The 23159-nt window shown below is 61.6% G+C and overlaps 1 protein-coding gene across 1 annotated transcript in view; it reads left to right on the top strand.

The window, feature by feature from the left end:
* The first annotated feature begins 14068 nt into the window (after positions 1–14068).
* NKD2 (NKD inhibitor of WNT signaling pathway 2) overlaps positions 14069–23159 on the top strand; it is a 33118-nt gene continuing 24027 nt past the window's right edge. Inside the window, exons 1-2 of the mRNA XM_073891143.1 lie at positions 14069–14213; positions 14528–14607. Coding sequence (XP_073747244.1) covers positions 14069–14213; positions 14528–14607 — 225 coding nt within the window. The remainder of the gene's footprint in view (positions 14214–14527; positions 14608–23159) is intronic.

Genomic DNA, 23159 nt, shown 5'->3' with positions numbered 1-23159 from the left:
TTTTCTTCACAAATCCTGCATAGTGTTCATCTATGCGTTTATGGTCTGACGCTCCGCTTGGCGGGTGGCGGCCTGGTCTCTCTCCTTCATGGACGGGTGGACACTCAGTCAATACTAGTGGGCAGCTGTACACACGAATCTTCCTGGACACGGACACCCTCCCCCTGCACCGCCCCGGGGACGTGCCTCCTTCCCCGCTAGCGAGCCCGGGAGGTGCTCTGGTTCTGGGCCTGGTGAGTGATGCAGTGGTGAATATGCAGTGCACATGTCGTCCCCCGGACAGAACCACTGGGCCCAAGTCCAGCCTCACCGTCGCTCTGACGTGCACCCTGCACAGCTCCCTAGGGCACAGAGGTGCGGGGAGGGTTTGGAGCAGCTAATTCGGAGACAGAAGGGAGACCGGCAGGCACAATGGACCCCAAAAGACAGAAGGGCGCTCAGGTCGCACAAGGAGGGCAATGGGCTCAGAGGCTGCATCTCCAGAATGGGCATCTGTGACAGTGCAGCCCAAGAGACCGTGCTGGGGGCCCGCCGTCCCTCGGGGCAGCCTGGCTGTCTGTATGGGCTTGGGCCCAGCAGTTGGAGTAAGCGGAGACTCCAAGACGTAGCCCTCCGGTAGTCGGCGGAGCCGGGGCAGGCCCAAACTCACACTGAATGTGTCCTTGGGCCCCGGGGTCACAGAGGCCCAGGCAAGGGCTCTCCCGCTCGGGGCCACCCAGGACCCCAGTAGCCTCGTGGTCTGAGCTCCTCAGCAGCAGGGTCATGAGGAGGCCGGGGCTAGGGGCACAGAGAGCACAGTGACCCACGCGGTGGATGCATCTGGGAATAATTCACTGAAACCTGGAGCCAATGTCCCCTGGTGAGAGCCAGCGGTCCTGTGTGAGCATGCTTGCTGTTTACATTTTAGGTCTTTCAGAGACAAACTGTGCTTTTTAAAGCACTCAAGAGCGGAATTTGACACCAGTGACCCAATGTGCAAGGTTTTCCTCCCCCGCTGGTCAAGAAATTTTCTGAGTATCCCACATTCGTTTTTGCGGGATCTTCCAGCAGCTATACCAGCAGCACAGACAGGCCCGCTGGCTCCAGGCCGAGGGAAAGCCTGTCCCCATGGTGACACGGAGCTCAATTCCAAAGGATTCTTCCTGTAAAGAATCACACAGTGAGCACCCAAGGTGACACTGGGCAGACAAGCTGCGTGGGCACACAGCGTCAATGGGCCGTGCCATCTCCCCGCATCTGGACAGGCCTAGCAACACTGTCCCCCTCGACGGTCTTGGCACCCAGTTGCTGGACCACAGATCCCCTGATAGACACACAGACTTGAGCTCAGTCCGAAGGAGAAGAAGGGAAACTCTCTGAGGTCTGACCCCTTCCTCCCAGATCCCAGCTCTGGCAGCAAAGGCTCCCAAGCCCAGCCTTGGCTCTGGGCAGGCCCTGTTCCTCTGAATCCTGGAGTGTCACTGCAGCCTTTCCCCATGCGGAAAACCTCGGGCTGCTGGCTATGGGCCTGAGTCGCAGGTGTGCTCCGCCTGGTTCCCAAGGTGGGAAAATGCGGTGTCTGCAGCGGAGAAGCCAAGAGAGTGTGGGAGGAGCAGTACTTAGTGCTCTATGAACGGTGACACACTGTTCTCCTGATGCTTGCAGGATGACCACTCTGGCGGCACCGAGCAGTGTGGACCCACTGCTAAGGGTCCCAAGCCTCAGCTGGGACAGTGTGTGTGGCCCCAAAGTGCCCAGCCAGGGTGAGGTGGGGGGAGTGCTGTGGGGGGCAGCCAGGGGCACCTTGCTGCAATCCACCCCCCGGGAAGGGCATTTCCTGCCGGCCACCTCACTGGGCACAGGAGTGGGAAGGACCCTGTGCAGGGTCTCCCTGGACACCCAGGAGGGGGAGCTGCTCCGTGGGCATCACCAACCTCAGCACCAGGTCACAGCTCACCCCAGCTGGACGAGGGACCTTGGGTGACAGTGCCCACCTCGACCAAAGTAACTCCCGGAAACTGGACAACTTGACCTTTCTAGGTTCCTGCTGAGGACCACAGCGCACAGCGACTACTAATGGGGCAGGTGGGCCCAGGGCAAGGAGGGGCTGGCCCTCTGCTCCTCCCTGCCAGAGCAGCCCTCAAGAAACAGCCAGCAGACGCTTCTCCCCGGGGAGGTTGGAGCAGGGCCTGGGGACTCCCCTCGAAGACCTGGGGGCGCACGGAACTTCCCGGCCACCAGGCTGGGTCACCGCTGAGGATACTGGAGGCCCAGCGCGCCTCTCCGCCTAGGAAGTTGTGCGAGAGCAGGATGGATGCCCGACACGCCCCTCGCCCCGCCCTCCCCGCCACGCCCCCCGCGTGGGACGACCCGGCGCCACGCCCCCTCTGGGCCACGCCCCCTGCCGCATCCCCTCGGTGCCCCGCCTCTCCCAGCGTCTGGCCCCGCCCCTGCCAATCTCCCTGTGTCATCCTCGGTCACCTGGGGATGCTAGCAGCTAATTTCCTGGGGTGCTCGTTGGCCTGCTGTCCAGAGCAACAGGGCTCAGCCACTGACCTGGTCTGTGGTGTCAGGAAGGGAGTACAGAGTGGGCTTCCCCGCATTCCAGCTCCCTGGGGCGCTTTCCCACTGGAATGTGGAAATTGCCCTATTTTCCTCCTGCTCATCAAGGTTCCCTGGAAAACCTACCAAATGCCTGCTGTCAACACCCCTTCTCCAGGGCGAGGCTGGGTGTTCCCAGTGACCCTGGATATTACTCCACAGATTAGCAGTTTTCATGAATAACCAAGTATTTCCAGGTGCCTCACACACTGGATGTTTATCACACATCTAGCATGCAGCGATTAAGACACCCTTCTCCCCAGGAGACCCCAAGTCCTGGGGAGAGCATGGGGGATGGTGCTGGTGCTCCAGAGCCCCAAAGGACAAAGGTGCCAGGATTCAGCTTAAATGCTGGAGGCAAACAGTCTCCCCTTCTGCGGGTCCCAGGTGTGCCAAGATTCACATTCTCCCAGCTACTAACCCTAAACAGACACCTGGTCTCATCCTGGCTCCTCCCACATCTGGGAGGTAGACAAGCCTGGCCAAAGGGTTGGGGTAAAGAGGGGAGAAGGGAAGAGGGAGGGGGAGAGGGGGGAGGCGAGGGGAAGGGATGGGGCAGAAGGGAAGGGGGGTCCTGCCAGCTTCCATTCCTCCAGCCCCACCTCTGAGTGGCCGCATTTTGCCTCTGGGCTCCTGCTGGGGGACAGATGGGGGGTCTTGAAGCCAGCACCCCTCCCAGGCTGAGCCAGATGTAATTGCCCTGCGCCTTTGCAAGAACCCCTTGTTGGGTCAAAAAGCTGGCAGCCTCAGTTCCCTCCTGGAGGGCTGGCAGGGCTTCGGGAAGAATCCATCTCCTGCTCTCTGCCCCTTTCCAGACCATGGGTGAGGGTGAGGGCCTTCCGTCCTTGCTCTGGGGGAGCAGGTAGTAAGTCCTGTCTCCTTGACTCAGGTTCAGTGGCCGTGAATTATAGTCTTGGTTCTGTTTCCGTGTGTTTGGGGAAAGGTTCAGTGTTGGCACTGACTCTTAAAGCCCTCAGATCTGGAGCTTTCTTAATTGGGGGTTGCCGCCGAGGCCAGAGGCCACATGGACGCATTCTGGAGGCCGTGGGTGGGGTGTCGGTGTTGAGGGCAATGGGGGTGACAGTAGGGCTGCACGTTGGCTTTGGTGCCCTTGGGCCCCCCACCCTGTCAGACGCCCTCTGCCAGGCGGAGAATCTGGGTAGGGGCTTGGAGGGGCAAGCAATAGAGGAAGGAGCCGTCTGCACAGGAGGGACGAGCGGACACGGCGTCGAGGTGTGGCCCACACACTTCCCTCGGGATTGGGGCTCAGTCAGCCTCCCGGGGCTGGGACCTGCGGTCTCTCCACGCAGGCTGGCCACATGCACATGGCTTATCACCCTTGGTGCCCCCATGCCCCTTTCAGGGCATCTGGGCCCCGGCTCCCACCCTCGTGGGCTGCACACTGTGGCCCGAGCTCCAGCTGGTCCCCACACCTTGGCATGAAGGGGTCTGACACAACGTCTGTCACAGTCCCGTGAGTCTCTCCCTACCGTGCAGCTGGAAGGACGTCAGGTCAAGCCCTGACACACACCATGGGGCTCATCCTGCTCGGGGCCTGGCCCATGGCCAGAGACCCTGCCACCACCTCACCACCTTCACCACCATCACCCGTTCCGGGCATCACCCGCGCTTCTGTCCCTCCAGCACCACTGGCCAGGCTGCTCCCTTGTCTAGAACCTTCAGTGACTCCACATTACCCACCTGTCCTGAGCCCAGACCTGAGTCCAGCCTCACAACAGCCTCATATGCCTTTTGTCTCAACTCTGCGCGGGCCACGGCCCCCTGCCCACCCTCAGCCTGAGTAATGTCCCGGACCGAAGGTCTCCTCCCAGATTGGGACTCTACGGCTGCCTCCAGCCCGGGCCCAGCCCCCTCCCCGAGGTCTTCGCTCTGCACCAGCCAGACACCACTTTCCTCCCCCAAGCTCCCCTCCAGGACAAGTGTTTGCAGGGCCCCCACTACACAGGTTGGTGCTCAGCCCTCCGTGGGTCACCTCACTTAGTGCTTTTCCAGATGTTCTGGGCAGATGCTGCCCCCACCCCACCCCCTCCTGGCACATCCTGGGAGCTCCTTGTCCCTGCACAGATCCTGGCTCTTCTCAGCTGACCCACCCAGTAAATGGGTGCCGTTGGCCTGATGGAACCCCGGCCCCAGCAAGGCTGTGCCCTCGTCCTCCACCAGGACACTGGGACTGAGGGCCATCTCTCTGCAGGACTCTGGGGAGCTTCTGGGGATTTAGCCTGGGACCCACCGTGGGGTGTGAGCCAACAGAGCTGCGGCCCCTTGCCCTCTTGGGTTTCCAGAGGCTGAATCTCCCCATTTCTGCAGGAACCCCAGTGATCTGTGAAGGGGTCTTAAAGGGAAAGGTGTTAGTGGGGGGCGGTTCAGAGCCATCCTGAGGGCGGGACCCCATTTTGTGGCAGGCAATGGGAAGGAGGGGTTGAGCACTGATGTGCCCATGTGCAGTGCCGCCCCCTCCACGTCTCTGACTGCACTCCCGGGTCTCCTGGGACTGACTCGCCCCACACTGTGTGGGACCCCTGCGATGGGCTGGTGGCCGTGGAAGCAGACCCGCACCGGCAGCACAGCTTGTTAACTTGTTAACATTAAGCTGGAGACGACATGGGGCTGTGTGTGCACCAGAGGGGCAGGCAGGCACTTGTCTGACAAGCCCCTGGGATTCTGAGACGGGAGAGCATCTGTGTCTCAGGTCACCCTGGCAGCCCCACGGGGAGGAGTGGACACAGCGGCTCAGAGGTCCGTTCTCACGGCTGATGGGGAAGCAGGCACAGAGCACCTTCTGTATGCACTCTGGCCCAGGGACAGGGTGGGAGAGAGGAGCTCTCAGCCTCGGCGGGGCCGCCGGCAGGATGGAGGAAGGCGTCCGTGGCGAGAACCATCGCAGCAACAGACATGGGCAGACGTGGCTGTCCGTGGGCTGTCATGCAATGGCAGAACATTCTAGAAGGACCAGCCATTGCCTGGCCTTTCCAGATTTGAACCTACGTCCATGACCTGGAGCTGACCGTTCTCCTGCTCATGGCGAACTGATTAAGGCCAGGTTGAGAAAAGGGCCCACTGTGCACCACTCTCCCAGCAGTGCTGTGGGCAGGAGATCCGGAAGAGGCGTTCACAGTGTGCATGGCAGGCCAGGTGGTCTGAGTGTAGAGGAGACGGGCTGCGTCTGTGCCCTGAGGTCTCCGCGGCGCAGCTGTAGGGCGACCCCATCGCGCTGCCCCACTCCCTGTGAGGTCCAGCAGGGCATGGGGGTCCTGCAGGCAGAGGACCGTACCCACATGCGTGAGGCGGGACGGAGTGTGCTAAGCTCTGCCCTGCAGGAGGTGAGGAGGAAGATGCCCAAAATGGCCTCCTCCACCCAGAAAGGGAACATAGAAATTCCATTTCCTGACCTGGGGGTGGCTGATGGGTCCCCCTAAGCCTTCCCAGTGCTTCCGCAGCTTTCAGACCAGCATCTTCTAACACCTGGCTGAGTGGCCGCCCACGCGGCCGCACACGAGCACAGGAGGCCCACCAGACACAGGTGCCTCGGGGCCGTTGGAGAGGCAGTGTGCCAAGCCCAGGTGTGTGGGAACCTCCCTGCCCAAGAGCACTTCTCTCCCCTGCCCACCCACGGACAGCCCCACGGATCCTTCCGGAAGCAGCGACAGCCTGAGTGGGGAAACGCTGAAAGATGTGGAAGAGAAGATACCAGGCTTCCCAGGGACGGTCCAAGCTGCCTCAAGGAGCTGCCCTCTGCTGCAGGACAACGCGCCACCCAGGCTGTCGTGGAGCCGCACAGCCACGCTGGTCACGTGGACAGCTGCATTCCTGCTCCCCAGTGCCTCGGGGAATTCCAGCACAAGCCCGGTACATGGGCCGTGGCTGCGGCTGACACTGGCCTCAGTAGCCGCCTGAGCCGTCCATGGCAGCTCGGTCACCTCGGGGCCTGGGCGCCACGCAGCCAACCACACTCAGAGCTGGGGGAGGGGAGCCAGACTGGCAACTCGCGCATCTGATCCACCCTCGTGGCAAACCGGGGAGGCGTCCCTCCACATCAGAGCCCGCAGCAATGGGAAGAATGAGGGCTCCTAACCCCCAGGTGGACACCAGGGACACATGACCTGGTCACTGGAGCACATCCACGGCGCCGCAGCATCCACCGCCTCCAGGAGACCCTCACGCTTCCTTCACCGCTGTGCAGAGTCGGGCCTTGTTCTCAAAATTAAGCAGGCGGGTTCCAGGAAGGTGCTTCTCAGGGCCATTGCCATCTGTCCTGCGTCGAAGACGACTCCAGCCAAAGTGCTTACAATGGCCTGTGGGTGCACGTTCTGACCTCGGGGACTCCCGGGCTCACTCATGACTTCCACCTGCTCTCTGACTCCGAGCTCACAAAGCCCTTGCTCACACCTTAGTCTGTTTTGATTGTGATTAAAACAAAACAAACAGGGAAACCCATAAAACAATGCATATGAAATTATGCTGAGAACATTTTTGAGAAAGTGTTTTGTGAATTGGGTGCGTCTGTCTGTTTGGTGGGGTGGATCCCAGCACATAAGTCTGCAGGAAAGATGTGCACAGGTATTTCTCCGAAGCTGAGAGTGGCGTCTCCTCCCCCAACCCAAAGCACAAAACCAGCCTCGGTCTCTTGGGGGCGACTTCCCTGGAGAGGTGCATAGTTACACCTCCGAAACGGCCGGGGTGAGTGAGAGTTGGCGTAAATGTAGGCGCATTAGGACGCAGGTGTGAGAGCCTCGGACCCACTTCCCTTGGATGGTTTTAATGGGGACGCACCAGAAAGGCTGTCCCAGTGTGTTTGTGATTCACAACAAGCTTGCACGTGGGAACCCTGAAAAGAGAGAGGGGAGCATGTTTGAAACGCTTGACCCTGTGTTGCATTGGCCGCGGTGAGCCGGTGCCCAGGAAGGAACCCAAATGCCGAAAAGCACTGGTCTGCCTGGAGAACGGGGAGCGTGCAGGCCATCCTAAGTCAGTGTCCCACAAGCACACGCCTCTGGGCCATCCATCAAGGGGGGGGGGCACCAGAGAACTCGGGGCTGGGGGTTTGTGGGCCATTCTGGGGTTATTCTATGCCCCTGACAACGTAGCAGCCTGCTTACGAAACGTGGAGCGCACCCCACAGGAGTGGCTCAGACTCTGACACTGTCCTCGGGCGTGTGACCGATGCGTCCAGGCTGCCACCCGCTGGAGGGAAACTGGCCCGGGGGCTCCCTAGTGGGCTCTGTCCGTCCTAGCAAGCCCCATCGGCGGGGGTGTGAATGCGGGTCTTGCTTTTGGCCTCGGGGGCCTTTTCCTGTACCGGTGGACGGAGCACTCCGAGGGAAGGGTGCCCCGCCTGAGCGCGTGCGTTCTTTGAACTGAAGCTTTGTGCAAAGAGACGTTTCTTCAAACAAGGCCCATCTGCGCTGCGTTGTGACAACAACTTGCCGTGTCTTCCAGAAACTTCCTGTGGCCAGGAGGTGAGGGGAGCTGAGATGCAGCTCACAGGCGGACAGGATGGTGGCTCCCGGCCGCACACACCCCTCCAGCCTTGGCTGCTGCCCGTTTCCCACCTTCTGCTTCTTTTCTGCCAAGAGGCAGAGACGCTGGAGGTGTCGCGTGTCGGTCCTGGGGCTCAAGTCTGGCTCTGCACACACAGAACGAGGCAGCCTGCTCGAGGGGAGGGTCCCTGGCCACAGCCGGCAACCGCTTTTCTGTAAAAAGTTTCTAGTGTGTGGTTACGGTCTGAGGTGGACGCTGCGTCACACCATGGACCCTCATTTGGCTTCTCCTCAAAGGCGGTGGCGGACGGTGGCAGTGACCACCCCAACAATGACAACCACAGGGGCTGACACGCCCACCGCTCTGGACGGCTGTGTGCTCCAGTGGGACGTTTGTACTTTGCTTCCAAAGGCTCGCGGTGCAAAGCTGGTCCACTGGACACTCGCCTCCCAACGCCCCAGCCCGGGGCTTCCGCTCCCTGGCGCCGGCAGGAGGGCCAAGGGGAGGAGCAGCGGGCACGCAAGCCGCCGGTGGGCAAAGGTGCAGTGTCCCCGTTTGGACGAAGGGGCCGCCAGCCCGCCCCATCCCGAGGCTGCGCTGGGGAGACTGGCACGCGTGGGGCGGGCGGTCCAGCTACCCTCCCATGCCCACGCGCCGGGTCCCGGGGACGCTGATGTGGTCATGCCTGAGAAGCGCTCGGAGAGCACGTGGTGGTCAGTGTCACGGACGCAGCACCAGTACAAACACGATGCTGGCGGACCAGGAGGGTGACAAGGAGAGGCCGCCCCAGAGTGGGAATGTCGGGCACCTGGACCAGCACCTAGCATACCCCTGCTGATGGGAATGACAAAGGGGATGAGGCCACATTTTGCTGTGAAGGGTCACAGTGGGCTCGAGGTCTGAGTCTTAGAATGCTCAAATCAGCAGCTTTGCAAGGCCCTGGAGCTGGGGACCCAGGTTCTAGAAGGATCCCAGGCGGGCTCTGCCTCACCAGGCCGGACGGTCAGAGAAAGGAGGAGTCTGGCGGGCACCAGGGTATCGGGGGCCACTGCATCTCAGGGTCACCCTTGGATCTGGGCCTGCAGAGGGGTGGAGGTGAGGTGGCGGCCTAGGGTGTCCGAAGTAGGGGGCAGGGTTCTGGATTCAGCTCTGGGGTGCCCCATCCCCTGCTGCACCAGAGAGTGACATCCTTCTGGGCACAGCCACGGCGAGGCTGGGGCAGTGGCACACGTGACTCCCGGGGCTTCTGGGGGGAGCTAGGGAGGCGTCCACGCCTGGGCACCCGGGTTTTGAGTTAGAGGACCACCCCTCCACCCGGTAATGGGAGTTGCTTGTTTCTACCGATGTCTCCCTTCCGACGGAGGGCAACTTCCTGCCCTGATGTTGTCCGGGGCATGGGACGTGCCCCGTGGAAGCCGTGTCCAATGACACTGACTTGGCACCTGGTCAGATTTCTGGCACCGCTGCCCCTGGCAGCCAGTCCGTGAGGCGGCCACCCTGCAGCAGCCTGTGGGGCTGGGAGGTGGGCCCCGTGGGTTCGCACCACACACAGGACTTGGCTTGAACCAGCTTCCCCTGAAGGATGGATGGCCTGTGGGGCCCAGCAGCTGGGTCCGTGCAGGAGGCCTCGGCCTCGCCGGGAGCTGTGGCCACTCTCGCCTGACCCCACTGTGTCAGCCGGCACCCAGTGCTTTGGCTGGGAGGCCCGTGAAGGCTCAACACCAGGACCAGGACTGGCCCAGTTACGAGATATGAGTTTTAGTATTTTTATGGAAGGAGGGGCCTCCAAAAGCCAAAGTGCCTGCCACCCACAGGGCCCCTGAGAGCCTGCAGACCTGGTCTATGCCAGTAGGTAGGAGTTCGAGACGGATGCCCCCAGGGAGAGGCCTTGGGCGAAGGACAAGTGGACACATCTTTTCCAGGCCGGCATTCCGCACCTGCCTCCTGAGCTCAAGCAGCAAGTATGTCCCCAAATCGGAGGCCGGCGGGGGCATGGTGATCCTCTCTCCTGGGTGAATTTGGATTCTCTGATGATGACGGCCATCGTCCCAGTCAGGCCAGATGACTCTCTTCTGCTAGCACAGGGGTGGACGCTGACCAGGCCGCCCACACTGCCCTGTCTTCCTGCCCCGCACCCAGGCCGGTCCCCAGGAGCCTCCCGGTGAAAGATGCTGGTCTTGCTTCTTCCCCGTTGCTGGGTATGGGTGGGGCTGCCAGGAGCTGACGTGGGCATCTCTACACCCACGGAGGCCATCCAGAGGTATCTGGCTGAAAAGGCCCTAAATGTCTTGGTGGGTGAGAGGCCTGCCCGGCCGCCTACAGTCGGCCCGCCTCTGCCCACCCTTGGGTCCAGCCTGTTTGGACCCCAGTGAGTCAGAGTCAAGTTTCTTGGGGCTTTCTCCAATGGCTGGCTGTGCTGTGCCCCACCTGCGGCCACACGGGCAGAAAATTAAACATTAAGACCCAAAAAGTTCCCAGGTGTGCCATCGAAGGAAAGCAGAAGCAGCAGAAGGTAAAGTAAGTAAGTTGGATTATGTTAAAATAAAACCTGTGCTTCAACGGAAACCATCAGAAAGTGAAAAGACAAGCCACAGAATGGGGAAGAATGTCTGCAAATCACATATTTCAGAAGCGACCTGCATCCACAATATGTAAGAACTTTTACAACTCCACAAGAAAAAGGGTGAAGGATCTGAACAGACATCTCTCCAAGGAAAGTGAGCGAAAGCATGCTTGATGCCATGAGCCACCACAGAAATGCAGACGCACATGGGTAGACACCATGCCACGCCCGCCGGGCTGGCTGGAATAAAAACGTCAGGAACGAGGGTGGGCCGGCTGTGGAGGCCATGGGAGCCACTGTGTGGCTGGTGGCACTAGGAAGTGGTGCGTCCTCTGTGGAAAACCCACCGTCAGGTGGCTCCTCACGAGGTTAAACAAAGGGCTGCCACATGACCCCACAATTACTCCTCCAGGAGAACTGAGAACACATTCCCATAAGGACTGTGCATGAATGCTCACAGCAGCCAAAAAGTCGAAAGAACCCACTGTCCATCAGCAGAAGAATGGGGTCTGTCCACACAACAGAACATGATTCAGGCATAAGAAGGGACGAAGTGCTGACCCTTGACAACCATGCGGGGACTCTGGGACATAGTAGGCTGAATGAAAGAAGCGGACGAACAGCCACATGTCATATGGTTCTGTTCACACAAAATGTCCAAAACGCAGAGGTCCACGGAGACGGGAAGCAGGGAGTGAATGGGAGATTGGGGGTAAGCGCTAAGGGTACAGAGTTTCTTTATGAGGTGACGAGAATCTTCTAGAATTGACTGGTGATGGTGGTGTGCATCTATGAAGAGCCTAAAAATCCGTGAATTGTACACTTTAAGTGGGCGAGTTGTAGGGTATATAAGTTACATCTCAGTAAAGCTGCTAAAGAAGAAATGCAAAGCCTTGGCCGGGGAATCCAGGTCAATATGGACCATGTGTGAAATTTCTGCTTTACAATCCGGCTCTCTGTGTGACAAAGCAGATGTGATGACAGATGCCGTCCAGAGCAGGGCCCGGCCTCAGGTGTGGCCCCAGCAGTCCAGGGCCACCTTGGGGAGGAGCAGGAGGGCAGTGGAGTGCAGCGGACTGTGGGACTGCTTCAGAGGCACCCTCATTCCACCTGGCCTCCCAGGACACACACTCATCGTCCCGGCCCTTGACAAAGACCAGAGCCTCAGCCAGAAGGAATGACTCTGCAGGCCCCACCAGCACCCCTGGGCGGGCGTCCCAGCCACCCTCCCCCCGTGGGAGGGCAGGGTGGCGGGCTTCCCAGCGTCTGCGGGGCTGAGCTGTGAGTGAGGGACAAAGGAATCTCCACACACGAGCATATCTGCACAGGAGTCGCACGCCTGCCCTTGAGCTGGTGTCTGCTGATGGTTATAAACATGTGCGTTTGGAAGGGCCTCCATTTCCAAGGTGTCGCAAACACAGTAATAGGACACATGGAGCACAGAAGATGACAGACTGGCCGACTCTAAGTTGGGCATTAAAAGCTGTATGGGTGGATGGGAGGCTGAGGAGGGGCTGGGAGAGCCTGGGAGGGCTGCCCAGAGGTGGAGGGTCCTGAGCCCTGGGGCCGGAGGCCATACGGAAGGCACTCCTCTGCCAGCCCAGTGCCTGGGACGTCTGCAGCCGGCCTTCGGCTGGGCTCCTTCGGCATGGATCGCCGGGATGGCCGGGAGCCAGGGTTACCCATGGCACGCTTCACATGGCCTGTATTTGCGCCCTGTGTGCAGCCTGGGTCCTGGCTGACGGTTGGTGCGGGGGTCTGCCGGGGTCAGGAGTGGCTCTGATTCGATCGCAGTCTGTGGTTGACGAGCTATGCCCTTCGGGCTGCTGTAATGGGGGGTTAGCACCCGCCCCTCGCCCCTCGCCCCTCGATGGCTGAGAAGTAGACAATGATGCTTGGAAAGCACCCTGGGGCTTGGCTGGATGTCAGCTCATCAGTGTGTGTTGCCCCAGGGTAGGGGGGTGGGTAGGGAGGGTCCAGGCAGCAGTGGGGGCTGCAGAGGTAAGCTGGGGAGTCCCAGCCACATTGAGGAGGTGGGCCAGGCCTGGGCAGGTGAGGGACCTTGGGCGTAGCAGCCCATCTCCAAGGCTTGGAGCTGGCACTGGGTCATGGTGAGGATATTCACAGAGATCAGAAATGGGCGAGTGACCACGGGGTGACAGGCACCTGCAGAGCTGAAACTGCTCTGGGAGACACAGGAGCTTGGTGGGCAGGGAACGCTGAGGCCAAGTGAGGGGAAAAGTCGTGTGGGAGCAGCAAGCTGGGGTCCAGGGCAGAGGTGAGGAAGGATGGTTTTTCTGAAGGCAAGTGGAGAAGAGGGGGAGGGGAGGGGTCCTCCCAGGGCGAGGGCTGCAGGGAAGGGCACAGATGGGGTGCTGAGGGGCTGGGCATGAGGGAGGGGTCAGCGGAGCACCTGGACGATTCTGGGAAGGAGGCAGAGCAGAGGAAAGGGGTGCAGGTGGCCCTGTCCTTCACGGGGAGGAGGCGGAGTACAGGTGACCAGGGCTGTGGCACCCCAGGGCCAGCTGATGCCCTCCACCATTGCCCAGAAGTCCAGCCAAGGCCAAAGGAGAGGGAACGCAGGGTGTGTCCCGCACGCGCAGGGTGCTGGTCCTTTCTTGTCCTGGATTAATGGGAGGCAGAGTGTGGGGCTGGACCTTTGGAGAAGAAGCCAACGGCTTCATAGAAGCCAGGACAGGACTATGAGTTGGTGCTGTCTGGAGACCCCTCCTTGGTCGTCCTCTCCAGGTCTCTCCCCGCAGACCTCCCATCCTCTGGCTCGCTCAAGCAGCTCGCCTCCCACCCCCGACCAGCTACGGTGCAGATTGTGTTTCTGAAGTCCTGGCCGGTGCCCCGGGGTCCTCTCCTGCAAAAGGAGGTGCTCTAGTCTCCTCTAGAATGCGGGATCCCGACCAGAGATGGCCTGATGAGGAGGGGGGTCGGGAGCTGCCCCCAAAAGAATCCGCCCGACACCGCGGGCCACCGCAGCCCCTGCCCACCCTCATGGCGGCTTGTCCCAGGGCCTCGCGCTGGCGGGCGCCGTTCTGCCACGTCCCCATTTGGCAGCCCCCCCACCCGCCCCCGAGGGCTCGCAGGCAGAGTCAGCCCGCGGGGCTGGTGGGGGGCGGGCGGGCGGGTCCACGGGCGCCGTGCGCTGCGAGCGGCGGCCGCTGGGGGCGCTGCAGGGGCTGCACTTAAAGCCCGGGAGCGGGCGCGCGCGCTCAGAGGGAGTCGGACCGCCGCTGTCGCCGCCGTGGCCGAGCTCGCCCGCGTCCCCGCCGCTGCGCCGGCGCTCCCAGCCTCCCGGTTGCTCCGGCCCGGCGCCCGGTGCATGCGACCCCCGCGGACGCCCGGTCCCGGCGCCGGAGCCTCGACTCGCTTCTGAGCGCGGCGCCGGGCGCGCGGGCGGCGGAGCCCCGGGGCGGCATGGGGAAGTGTCACTCCAAGCACTGTGAGACGCGGGCGCGGCGGGCGGCGGGCGGGCGCGGCCACTCACTCTCCCCCGCCTCCCCCCCGCGCTCCGGCCGCGCCGCGGCCGCCGCAGCCCCCCAGCGGAGAGAGAGCCCCGAAGGTGAGCGTGCCGGGCGGCGGCCGAGGCGCGGAACTGCCACCGGCCGGGACCCCGAGCCCGGAGCCTACCGCGTCCCGCCCTCGGGCCCGCGGGGTGTGGGGACGATGCCGCGGGGTCTCCGGGAGCGCGCGGGTCCCCCCCCTACCCGGACCCCGGCCCGGCCCTGGACCTGAGCCCTGAGCGCGGGGCGCGCGGAGATGGGATGCGCGCGCCGGGCGGGTGGGACACGGCTCAGGCTCAGCGTCTGGGGCTCACGGCGCGTCTCCTTCTTCCTCGGTGGCTCGTTTCCCGCGCGTCGGCTCGCGGTGCCGCAGGGGACAGCTTCGTGGTGTCCGCGTTCGCGAGTGGCCGCAAAGGCACGGAGGACGCAGAGCGCAACACCGGCAGCAAGCAGGTAGGCCTGTGGGCCAGGGAGTCGGGGGTCAGAGTCGTGACCCCGCTGGGACCCCCGAGTGGGCATGCCAGAGCGATGCCAGCCGGACCCAGAGCCTGTCCCTCCCCGGCCTCTGAGTCTCAGGCTAGGGTCTCGTGGCAGCAAGCCTCAGTCTCCCAGGCTGGAGGCTTTGGTGGGGAGGGTTGGCCATCCATGTGTGAGGGTCACTGGCTGGGCTTGGAGACCACCATGCCTCCCACGTGCGACCGGGTGACCACCAACCTGCAGAGGGGCCCAGGCTGTGGGTGCTGCGGCGTCTGGCTCAGGACCCAGTTGACCCTGAGAGTGGGTTTGAAAGGTGATCGGTCTAGAAGCAGAGAACAGCCCAGCCTGGGGTACCAGAGGGACATTGAGTAAACTAGACCCACACATATGTGCCAAGCAGGACCAGGGGGTCCTTACACGGTTGTCGGCGTCCATGGGAACTGGATCCGTTGGGATGGCAGAGACCCCTGCTCGTGCTGGCTTGCCCCCTTCGGAAGCCCTCAGCAGCAGAGTGCACCAGCTCATGGGGATGTCCGCTCCCTTTTTAGAAGGACGTCCTTCTGGCCGGTTGCTAAAGAGAAATGCTAAGTGTGTCTGCAGACACTTGTGCAGTGTCCTGAGAAGGGCTCCAATATGCCCTGAAATGAACACTTGCTGGAGTTAGAAGGTTCATGCCTTCTGGAAGTGACGTTTCTGTACGCACCCGGGAAGGTAGGAAATACTTTTTAAAGCATTTTCTGGGTACACCATAGCAACGTTGGCTGGACGTGTGCTCCCCTGTGTGGGGGCCCAGGGCAGGATGGCCCCAGGGAGCAGCCCAGGTCTGTCTGTTTGCTTTGCCAGAGGGAGGGGGCGTGTCGATAAGGGGATGGGGTTAAAGGCTCGGTTTTGCATGTGATCAGATCATCTGCGTGTGCATTCACATCGTGCTCAGGCTGGGGGGCCTTCTCCTGGGCGCATGGGTACAGGGCCTGACACTGTGCGTTGGGTCCTGGGTGGTGTCTGGGTGAGTGCCCTCACTTGTTCAGAACATGGCCGTGACACTCCAGGCATCTGCAGCTGGGGCCAGAACAGTGTTTCCGTCTGATGGATCCCACACTCTCGGGACATTTTCAGAAGTGGGGTGGGGTATCCCTTTCTATTTTGTCCCCTCCGCTACAGTCTGAGTGTTTGTGTTCCTCTAAAATTCTGATGTTGAAACCTCACCCGTTAGGTGACAGTGTTGGGGAGCTGGGGGCTTTGGGAGGGGATCCGGGCATGAGGGTGGGGCACCGATGGCAGGGTTAGTGCCCTTACGAGAGGCCTCAGAGAGGTGGGTCCCTGTTCCGTCTGCCATGTGAGGGCGCTCGGGAACACGCCATCTAAGAATCAGAAAGGGGCCTCACCAGACACGGAATCTGCGCTCAGCCTGATCTCGGGCTTCCAGTCTCCAAAACTGTGAGAAATAAATAGCCATGTTCCTAAGCACCCCCAGCCTGTGCCATCCGAGTAGCCCAAGCTGATGTGGAAACAAGGTGCTTTTAACACCAAGCTACAGAAAGAGCACAATCTCAGAACACAGGGTGCCCCTTCCGTTAGATACATTCTAGCTGAAGATGGCAGCATGACTACTGTGTCTCCCGCAGTCGGCTGTGGGGGTGTGAACCTCTAGCCAGGCACCGGCCTGGCATTGACCTCCGGCCCGGGTTCGCCGCACACTGGCAGGATGCACACGTGTCCTTGCTGCCGTCACCCAGCGACCCTGGGGCGGTTCCTGCCCAGCTCGAGCTCTGTCCAACACCCCTGCTCCCGGTTCTGCCCCGCGAAATTGCTCAGTCGGGGACAGTGGGGGGTTGGGTCGTACGTCCCTTCTGCCCAGCGTCCTGCAGCCTTCTCCGTGTGTGGTGTCCCGAGCTGTGTCCTCCCTGGCAGTGCCTGGCAGAGGCCGGCCTGGAAGGTGCAGCACCCCCGGGAGGGACACGGTCCACTCTGTCTCCATGCAGACTGCGGTGCCCTGTGCTGAGTAAGAACGGTGCCAGATGACCTTGTGGAAATCAAATGTGTGTCCACCTACTGTCACCTGCCCTCTTCCCCCCCAAAGCAAAGGAAATGAGGTTGGTTTTGCCAGCAATGCTGGCTCCTGGCGCCTACTTGATGCACATCAGAAACACTCACCGATATTAGCATTTTCTAGGCAGGTGGACTGCCTGCTTCGAGGTCTAGTATACTCGTCCTTGCTGATTCTGGGAAATGCTGCAGTTTGATCTTGGCAGGACCTGCATCACTTCCTTGCCAAGTGCCCCCTGAAGGGCCAGGGCTGTGCTAGGGTGATGTGGGATGCTGGCAGGTGTGGCACGGAGGATCTTGGAAGGGGAGTAACTGAGGTTGTGCATGCATGAAAATTATGAGGAATGAGGGCAGCAGGGTCTGGTAACAGGTGGGGACAGCCAGTGGTCAGCAGGGTCCTGGTTGCAGGTGGGGACAGCCAGCGGTCAGTAGGGTCTGGGTTACAGGTGGGGACAGCCAGTGGTCAGCAGGGTCCTGGTCACAGGTGGGGACAGCCAGCGGTCCGCAGCGTCCGGGTTAGAGGTGGGGACAGCCAGCAGTCAGCAGGGTCGTGGTTGCAGGTGGGGACAGCCAGCGGTCAGCAGGGTCCTGGTTGCAGGTGGGGACAGCCAGCAGTCAGCAGGGTCCGGGTTACAGGTGGGGACAGCCAGTGGTCAGCGGGGCTGTGGTTGTAGGTGGGGACAGCCCTGTCCTAGAAGCATGCCCTTCCCTCTGCACAGTTGCTCACCATCTGCCTGCAGATTTGTCCTTTCTGTAATGTTCGCAGAGGCTGGCAGGAAATGTTCAAAGGGCAAGAATCACTAACAATTGAAATTTTGTTGCAAGTGAACACCTTTCCTTTAAGTGAGCTGAAAGGGGATGTTCCACCTAACTCCGAGCTCGAGCTCGGGAACTCTAGAGGTGGCATTTTAACAGACACTCACTCGTGTTGTGGCCAAGACTGCTGCATGGGACCCTTGAGCTGGCCTCGCGGGATGTGGCTGTCGAGCCCCCAGGGCTCTGCCCATCTTGAGCAGACCTTAGCTCCAAGGACGCACATGCCAGTCCCACACACGTGTGTCCCCCCCGGACAGGCCGTGTGTCTCGCGGCACATTGCATCTTAACCACAGGCAAGCGTTCATCTGAAATCTGGGGGCTCAGCCCCGTGGCACCGTGTGATGTCTTCCTGGTGAGCCCTCCCCAGAACCAGGCTCCAGGGCCTGGGACCCTGCAGGTCCTGCCACAGGCTTCACCCTTGCCCCACCTGTGGGGGAATGCAGTGTCCACCCCAGCCCGTTGGCCGCCACTCACCTGCCCGCCTGCTCAGCACATGGCCAGAGGACATGGCTGCAGTGGGACGGGCACATCTCAGGGGAGTGGCTGTGGCTTCTTCTAGAGATTCCTGGGAAATTCTTCCCACACTGGCCGCAGTCAACGCAGAGAGCTTGGTGTGGGGAGTACACCACACGCCTGCGGGACAGTGTGTGTCCTGAGACTAGCATGACGATGCCATTGGGCTGTTGCATGGGCCACGGGCCTCATGGCAGGAGCGGACTTCCCTGTATGACCCTCAGTGGGACAGGTGGCTGGGGCTCCGCAGGCTGACCTTGGGTCTTCTGTGACCCATGCCCTGGGGATGCTGTGACCTCCTGGAGTCCTGGCCTGTGGGGTGTCTGGTATCAGGGCCAGGAGCCCTCTGCTCTCCTTTGGGTGCCCACTGTGTGCCTGGCCCTTGGGTACCAGCACTGTGGCTGTGTCCTCAGACGTGGCCCTGCCACGTGGCAAGGTGGCACAGATGTTCGAGGTCCAGAGGAGCCAACAGTAGTCATACTGGGGACCCAGGCTTCGCTGAGCACCAGGGGACCCCTCCCCAAGGTCAGGTGGCATCAGCCCCTCACCCCTACCCATGCTTCTGAAATTGCAAAGGCCCCCCCCCAGCCAGGGCCCCATTCTACCTAAGGATGAGCCCAGTGATCCCAGCTAGTCCACGTCTGAGGAGCCACCGGAATGGACCCAAGGACCTGTGCAGGGGCTGGCTGCTCTGAGTGGTTTCCAGTGGTGGAGGGGCTAAAATTTGCCCCACGTCCTAGCTTGGAAGTGTGGATGGATATAGTCTGCAGGCGGGACTCCTGAGAAGAGGGAGATCCACCATGCCCACATGGTCATCCCCTGGGTGGTGGGGTGGTCTGTGGCCTGCAGCATCAGACACTCCGGAGGGGCCGAGGGACACCTGGAAGGGCCGGACGCCGTGAATGCAGTGTCCACCCCAGTCAGGTCCCTGTGGAGGGCGGTGGGGCTGCTGTGGGGGCCACGTGGCCGCCAGGGGGCAGTGTGTGTGCCCGCTTCTTGTGTGTGTGGGCACCCTTATGTCATGTGGCCAGGACTCTGGGGTTGACCAGGCGAGGCTGCAGCCGGCACGCCAGCCTTGGGGCTAGGGCATAGGATCCACCTGTGTTGGCCGTGGCAGGGCCATGGCGGGGCTGTGGCGGGGCCGTGGTGGGGCCAGAGGCTGCCCCTGGGGAGCAGAGCCTCTCCCCCATGCCAGGACAGTGGTCATGACTGAGATGCTGGTCTCCTGAGAAGCTCCCAGGAAGCTGTTGGGGACAGTGCGTGCAGCCGCCCGCCCTGGGGACACTCAGGTGTGCGACGGCCTGTGCCCTCTCGGGCAGTGGCTTTAGGGAGCATGGAGCCTCCATATCCACGGGCACACTTGGGGCAGCTTCAGAGAAGCCCTGAAGCAAGCAGGACAGGTGTGTAAATGGAGGATTCGGGAAGCACCAGGAGCGTCCACACTCGGGAAAACAGTGCTGTGGTCTCCTGCCCACAGAGCGGAGGACCTGCCGTGTGCAGAGGCCTCTGGGCCACTGCTCACACAGCCAGGCTTGCTGCTGGTGAACCCACGGCTTCCGGAAGCAGAGCAGGCCTGACGTCGACGGCCCTCATCGTGGGCACGATTAGCTGCGTGCACACGCGGGTGCCACACTCAAGTAGCTCCGTCACCTGTCTCTCCTTCATTCTGCTGGAGGCGGGGCTCCCACGGTTGGAATAGCTCTGGGGGGGGTTGCTGGTTAGGACCCACCAGACCTCGTTAACTTTCACGGGGGCATAAGCCCAATGCCAGAGCCGCATAAACTCCAGGTGTCGGGGTTGGTGGGGACCTGCTGCCCCACTGGCGGGTGCAGCCGTGCCAGGGTGGCAGTGGGGCTGGCTGGGCCAGCATCCCTGAGCCAGTGTGAGCTGGGGATAGGGTCTCGTAGGGAGAGTGGGGCCCAGAGAGGGGTTTGCCACCAGCACACCTGGTTTGCTTCCCCTGCACGATGGGGTGCAGACCCCCCGGGGCCACCGAGCAGCTGGGGCTTCCCACGCACGTGTTCGGAGGGTCTGGCCACCCTGCTCTTCTCAGGGAAGACCCCTCAGCTCCTCCTGCCCCTCCACTCCCTCTCCGGTTCCTTTTTTCTAGGGTTTGTGAGAGGTTGGCCAGCTGACCCTGACCATCTTGGGGTGCGGCGCCCTCTGGGTCTGTGGGGACATCCACGTGTGCGTGCTGAACCCAAGAGGGGCCGGCCACCACCATAGGGTCCCTGAGTCCCCAGGTGAATTTTGGGGCAGATCCTTTCCTGATCCCACCAGGAGGGTTTGGGTGATTCTTCAGTGAAGGAAGCTGGACCCTTCTGTGCGCACCAGCCCCAGTACGTTTGACGGTGCATCTTTCTGGAGTCGATCAACAGTTAATCAGTGTAAGCACATGCCGGGAATGCCTTAGAATCAAGTACTGAAGATAATCATGTAAAAAAGCAGCCTGAGGGGATGCCCGGCTAGCTCAGTTGGTAGAGCATGAGACTCTTAAAAAAGCAGCCTGTGTTGCCACGATTGCCTAAAACCACAGACATTTATCCCGTGAAGATTCTAGAGGCCAGAAGTCCGAAATCAAGGTGTCCACAGGGCTGTGCTCTCCCTGACAGCTCCAGAGGAGGGTGCTTCCTTGTCTCTTCAGCCCCTGGGCTTGCAGCCACACCTGCCTGATCTCAGCCTGGGTCTACACGTGGCCTCCTCCCGTGTCTCTGTGTGTCCCCCCTCTTCTTACAAGGATGTTAGCCACTGGTTAGGGTCTGCCCAAATCCAGCACCACCCCCATCCTAACCGAGCACGCATGCAAAGACCCTGTTTCCAAATAAGGTCTCATTCTGAGCTTCTGGTGAGGCATGGGTTGTGGGAGGCACTGTTCAGCCAGGTGCGTCACCCGTGGACATGCAGAGGCCCTGTTTTCTGTGTTGTGTGGCCTCTGAGGGACTAACAGCCACGGGCAGCAAAGCTCTCTGTGGAGGATGGGGCTGCCTGCACAGCGAGGCGTCAGCGGAGGTCCTCATTCTGAGGCTGCCCCAAGGACGTCCCCACATCCCCACCCAGCAGCAGCTGGAGCAGCTCGATCCCGGTGTTTGCTGATCCCAGAAGGCATCTCCACGTTCCCATTCTCCGCTCGGGAAAGCAGAGCGTTGTTAAGCCGGGCACGCAAACAAGCGTCCGGTGTCGGTGTGTAGGACACAAGGACCGTGCTCCCCAAATGCCCCCCTGGCTCCCAGTCGTGGCGGGCCCCCAGCCGGGTCAGCTTTAGTGTTCTTCCGTGGCCAGCCTGGGAAGGAGGGCGGCTAGCAGGGGCCGCTCCCACCGAGCCTGTTGGAAGCAGGATCGTGACACGGTCGCCTTGTATCTGGAACCCCAGTGAGGAGCTCAGGACCAGTTTCAGGGCGTTGAGTTGCCTGACTCAACAGGAAAAGCCTTAGGAGGCCCCTGCAGACCAGGGCAGGCCCTGCGCTGGGCTGACTCTGAAGGGTGCTCCGAGTCAGCCACGTTAGCATCGGGTCCTCTGTCCCCAGCCTGTCCCTCCCACATCCCCTTCCTCGGGAAGCCCCTCAACTTGGGCTCTTGATGCCGAACCGGCCATTTCCACCCCCTTCCGCTGTGACCCACTCCTCACTCCCTCCCCTCCCGCCAGACCTCCTCCACCTTCCTCCCCCGCCTCGGAGCTGGGGGGGCCTTGGGGACACAGGGCTGATGCCAGTGCCTCCTCAGTGGAGGTCTGGGAGGCTGACACCCCTCACCTGCATCTCACCTCTGAACCTGCTCAGTGGCACCCACTCTTCTCCTGCTTCCTTCCTGGTCCTGCCCCAGGGCCTGTGCGTGTGCTGCCCTCTGCCTGGAAGCCTGTCCCCACAGCTCGGCTCACTACCTCCCCTCCTTCAGGTGTCTACTCACACGTCACCTCTCTGGAGGCCTTTAAAGACCCCAGCCTGGACCTTCAGACCCTCCCACTCATTTCCCTCCCAGGTGCTGGGCTGGTGCTCCCCAGAGAGACCGTGGGCCTTCGTCGACTCCGTTCTGCCTGATTTGTGCAACTTGACCCCAACTGCATCTGCGCGGTCCCTGGCGTGTGGGGTTGCTCTGAGTCTGCCTTGTCGAATTTCCACTCAAGGTGGGAGCCATCCTCCCTCGCTCTGGACCCTCCACCATGCTGACCTTGACCTGTACGCACAGAGCACTGGCTTTTGTCAGGACCCTCCCCCGGGCTGCATCTCTGCAGAGAAGCCTGGGTGGGACGGGTGGGTGGCAGGGCCTCGCAGGGACCCCACCCATGTCCCGGCAGCCTCAGGGGAACCCCGCCGGCTCCGCTCAGACTGAGTGCCTTCAGTCCCCCGTGCGGTGCCAGCCGCAGTTTGCTCCGGCCACAGGCAGCCCTGAGCAGCCGGAACAGGAAAGATTTGTTTTCCTTTCATTCTGCAGTGTCTTCCAAGGAAAGCACAACTAGTTTTAAGCTCCAAAATCAGAGAAAGGAGGAAGCAGGGCATGCTCTAACGCAGAAACTGAACCTGGAGACATGTTAGCGCCGCCGTAAGGCATCTCGGAGGTTGGGAATTCAGATTGTGGCCCGGACTCAGCAGCCCTCCCTGCCCCTGCTGGGGAAGGTGAGGCCGCCGGCCTTTGTCCCGGCACCCCTGCCGCGGTGGCAGGACCCTCCCCAGGCCTCGGCCTTCCTGTAACCATGGCTCTCAGGTCCCAAGTCTGTGTCCATCTGGGGCTTGGCCTCTTGCAGGAGCTCAGGGACAGAGGAGGCCTGGTGCAGCACTTTGGCTTCTCTCTGCCTCACCCTGACTCTCCAGAAGGACCCCCTGAAGCAGACACAGTCCTTCCTTCCCTGTTCTCCAGGGCCCAGGCAGCCTGGCCCTCCTCCAGGCACCTCCCCACCGCCGGCTCCCCAAAGAAGCTCCTCTCCACACGCTCTGGTCTGCAGCCTGCCACCCACAGCGCCCCTGCTTGCCTGCTCCCTGCCCTTGCACCTGCTCCCGGCCCCCCACCTGCTCCCAGCACCCCCACCTGCTCCCAGCTCCCACCTGCTCCCGGCACCCCCACCTGCTCCCAGCCCCCCACCTATTCCTTGCCCCCACCTGCTCCCCTCCCCCGCCCTTGCTCCCAGCCCCCCACCTATTCCTTGCCCCCACCTGCTCCC

This window comes from Callorhinus ursinus, unplaced genomic scaffold (assembly GCF_003265705.2).
Source record: "Callorhinus ursinus isolate GAN/ISIS: 27379988/994484 unplaced genomic scaffold, GSC_fseal_2.0 scaffold3, whole genome shotgun sequence".
NCBI classification, from domain to species: Eukaryota; Metazoa; Chordata; class Mammalia; order Carnivora; family Otariidae; genus Callorhinus; species Callorhinus ursinus.
Note: the sequence above shows the minus strand (reverse complement) of the source record. Positions and strands in the feature narration are given on the sequence as shown.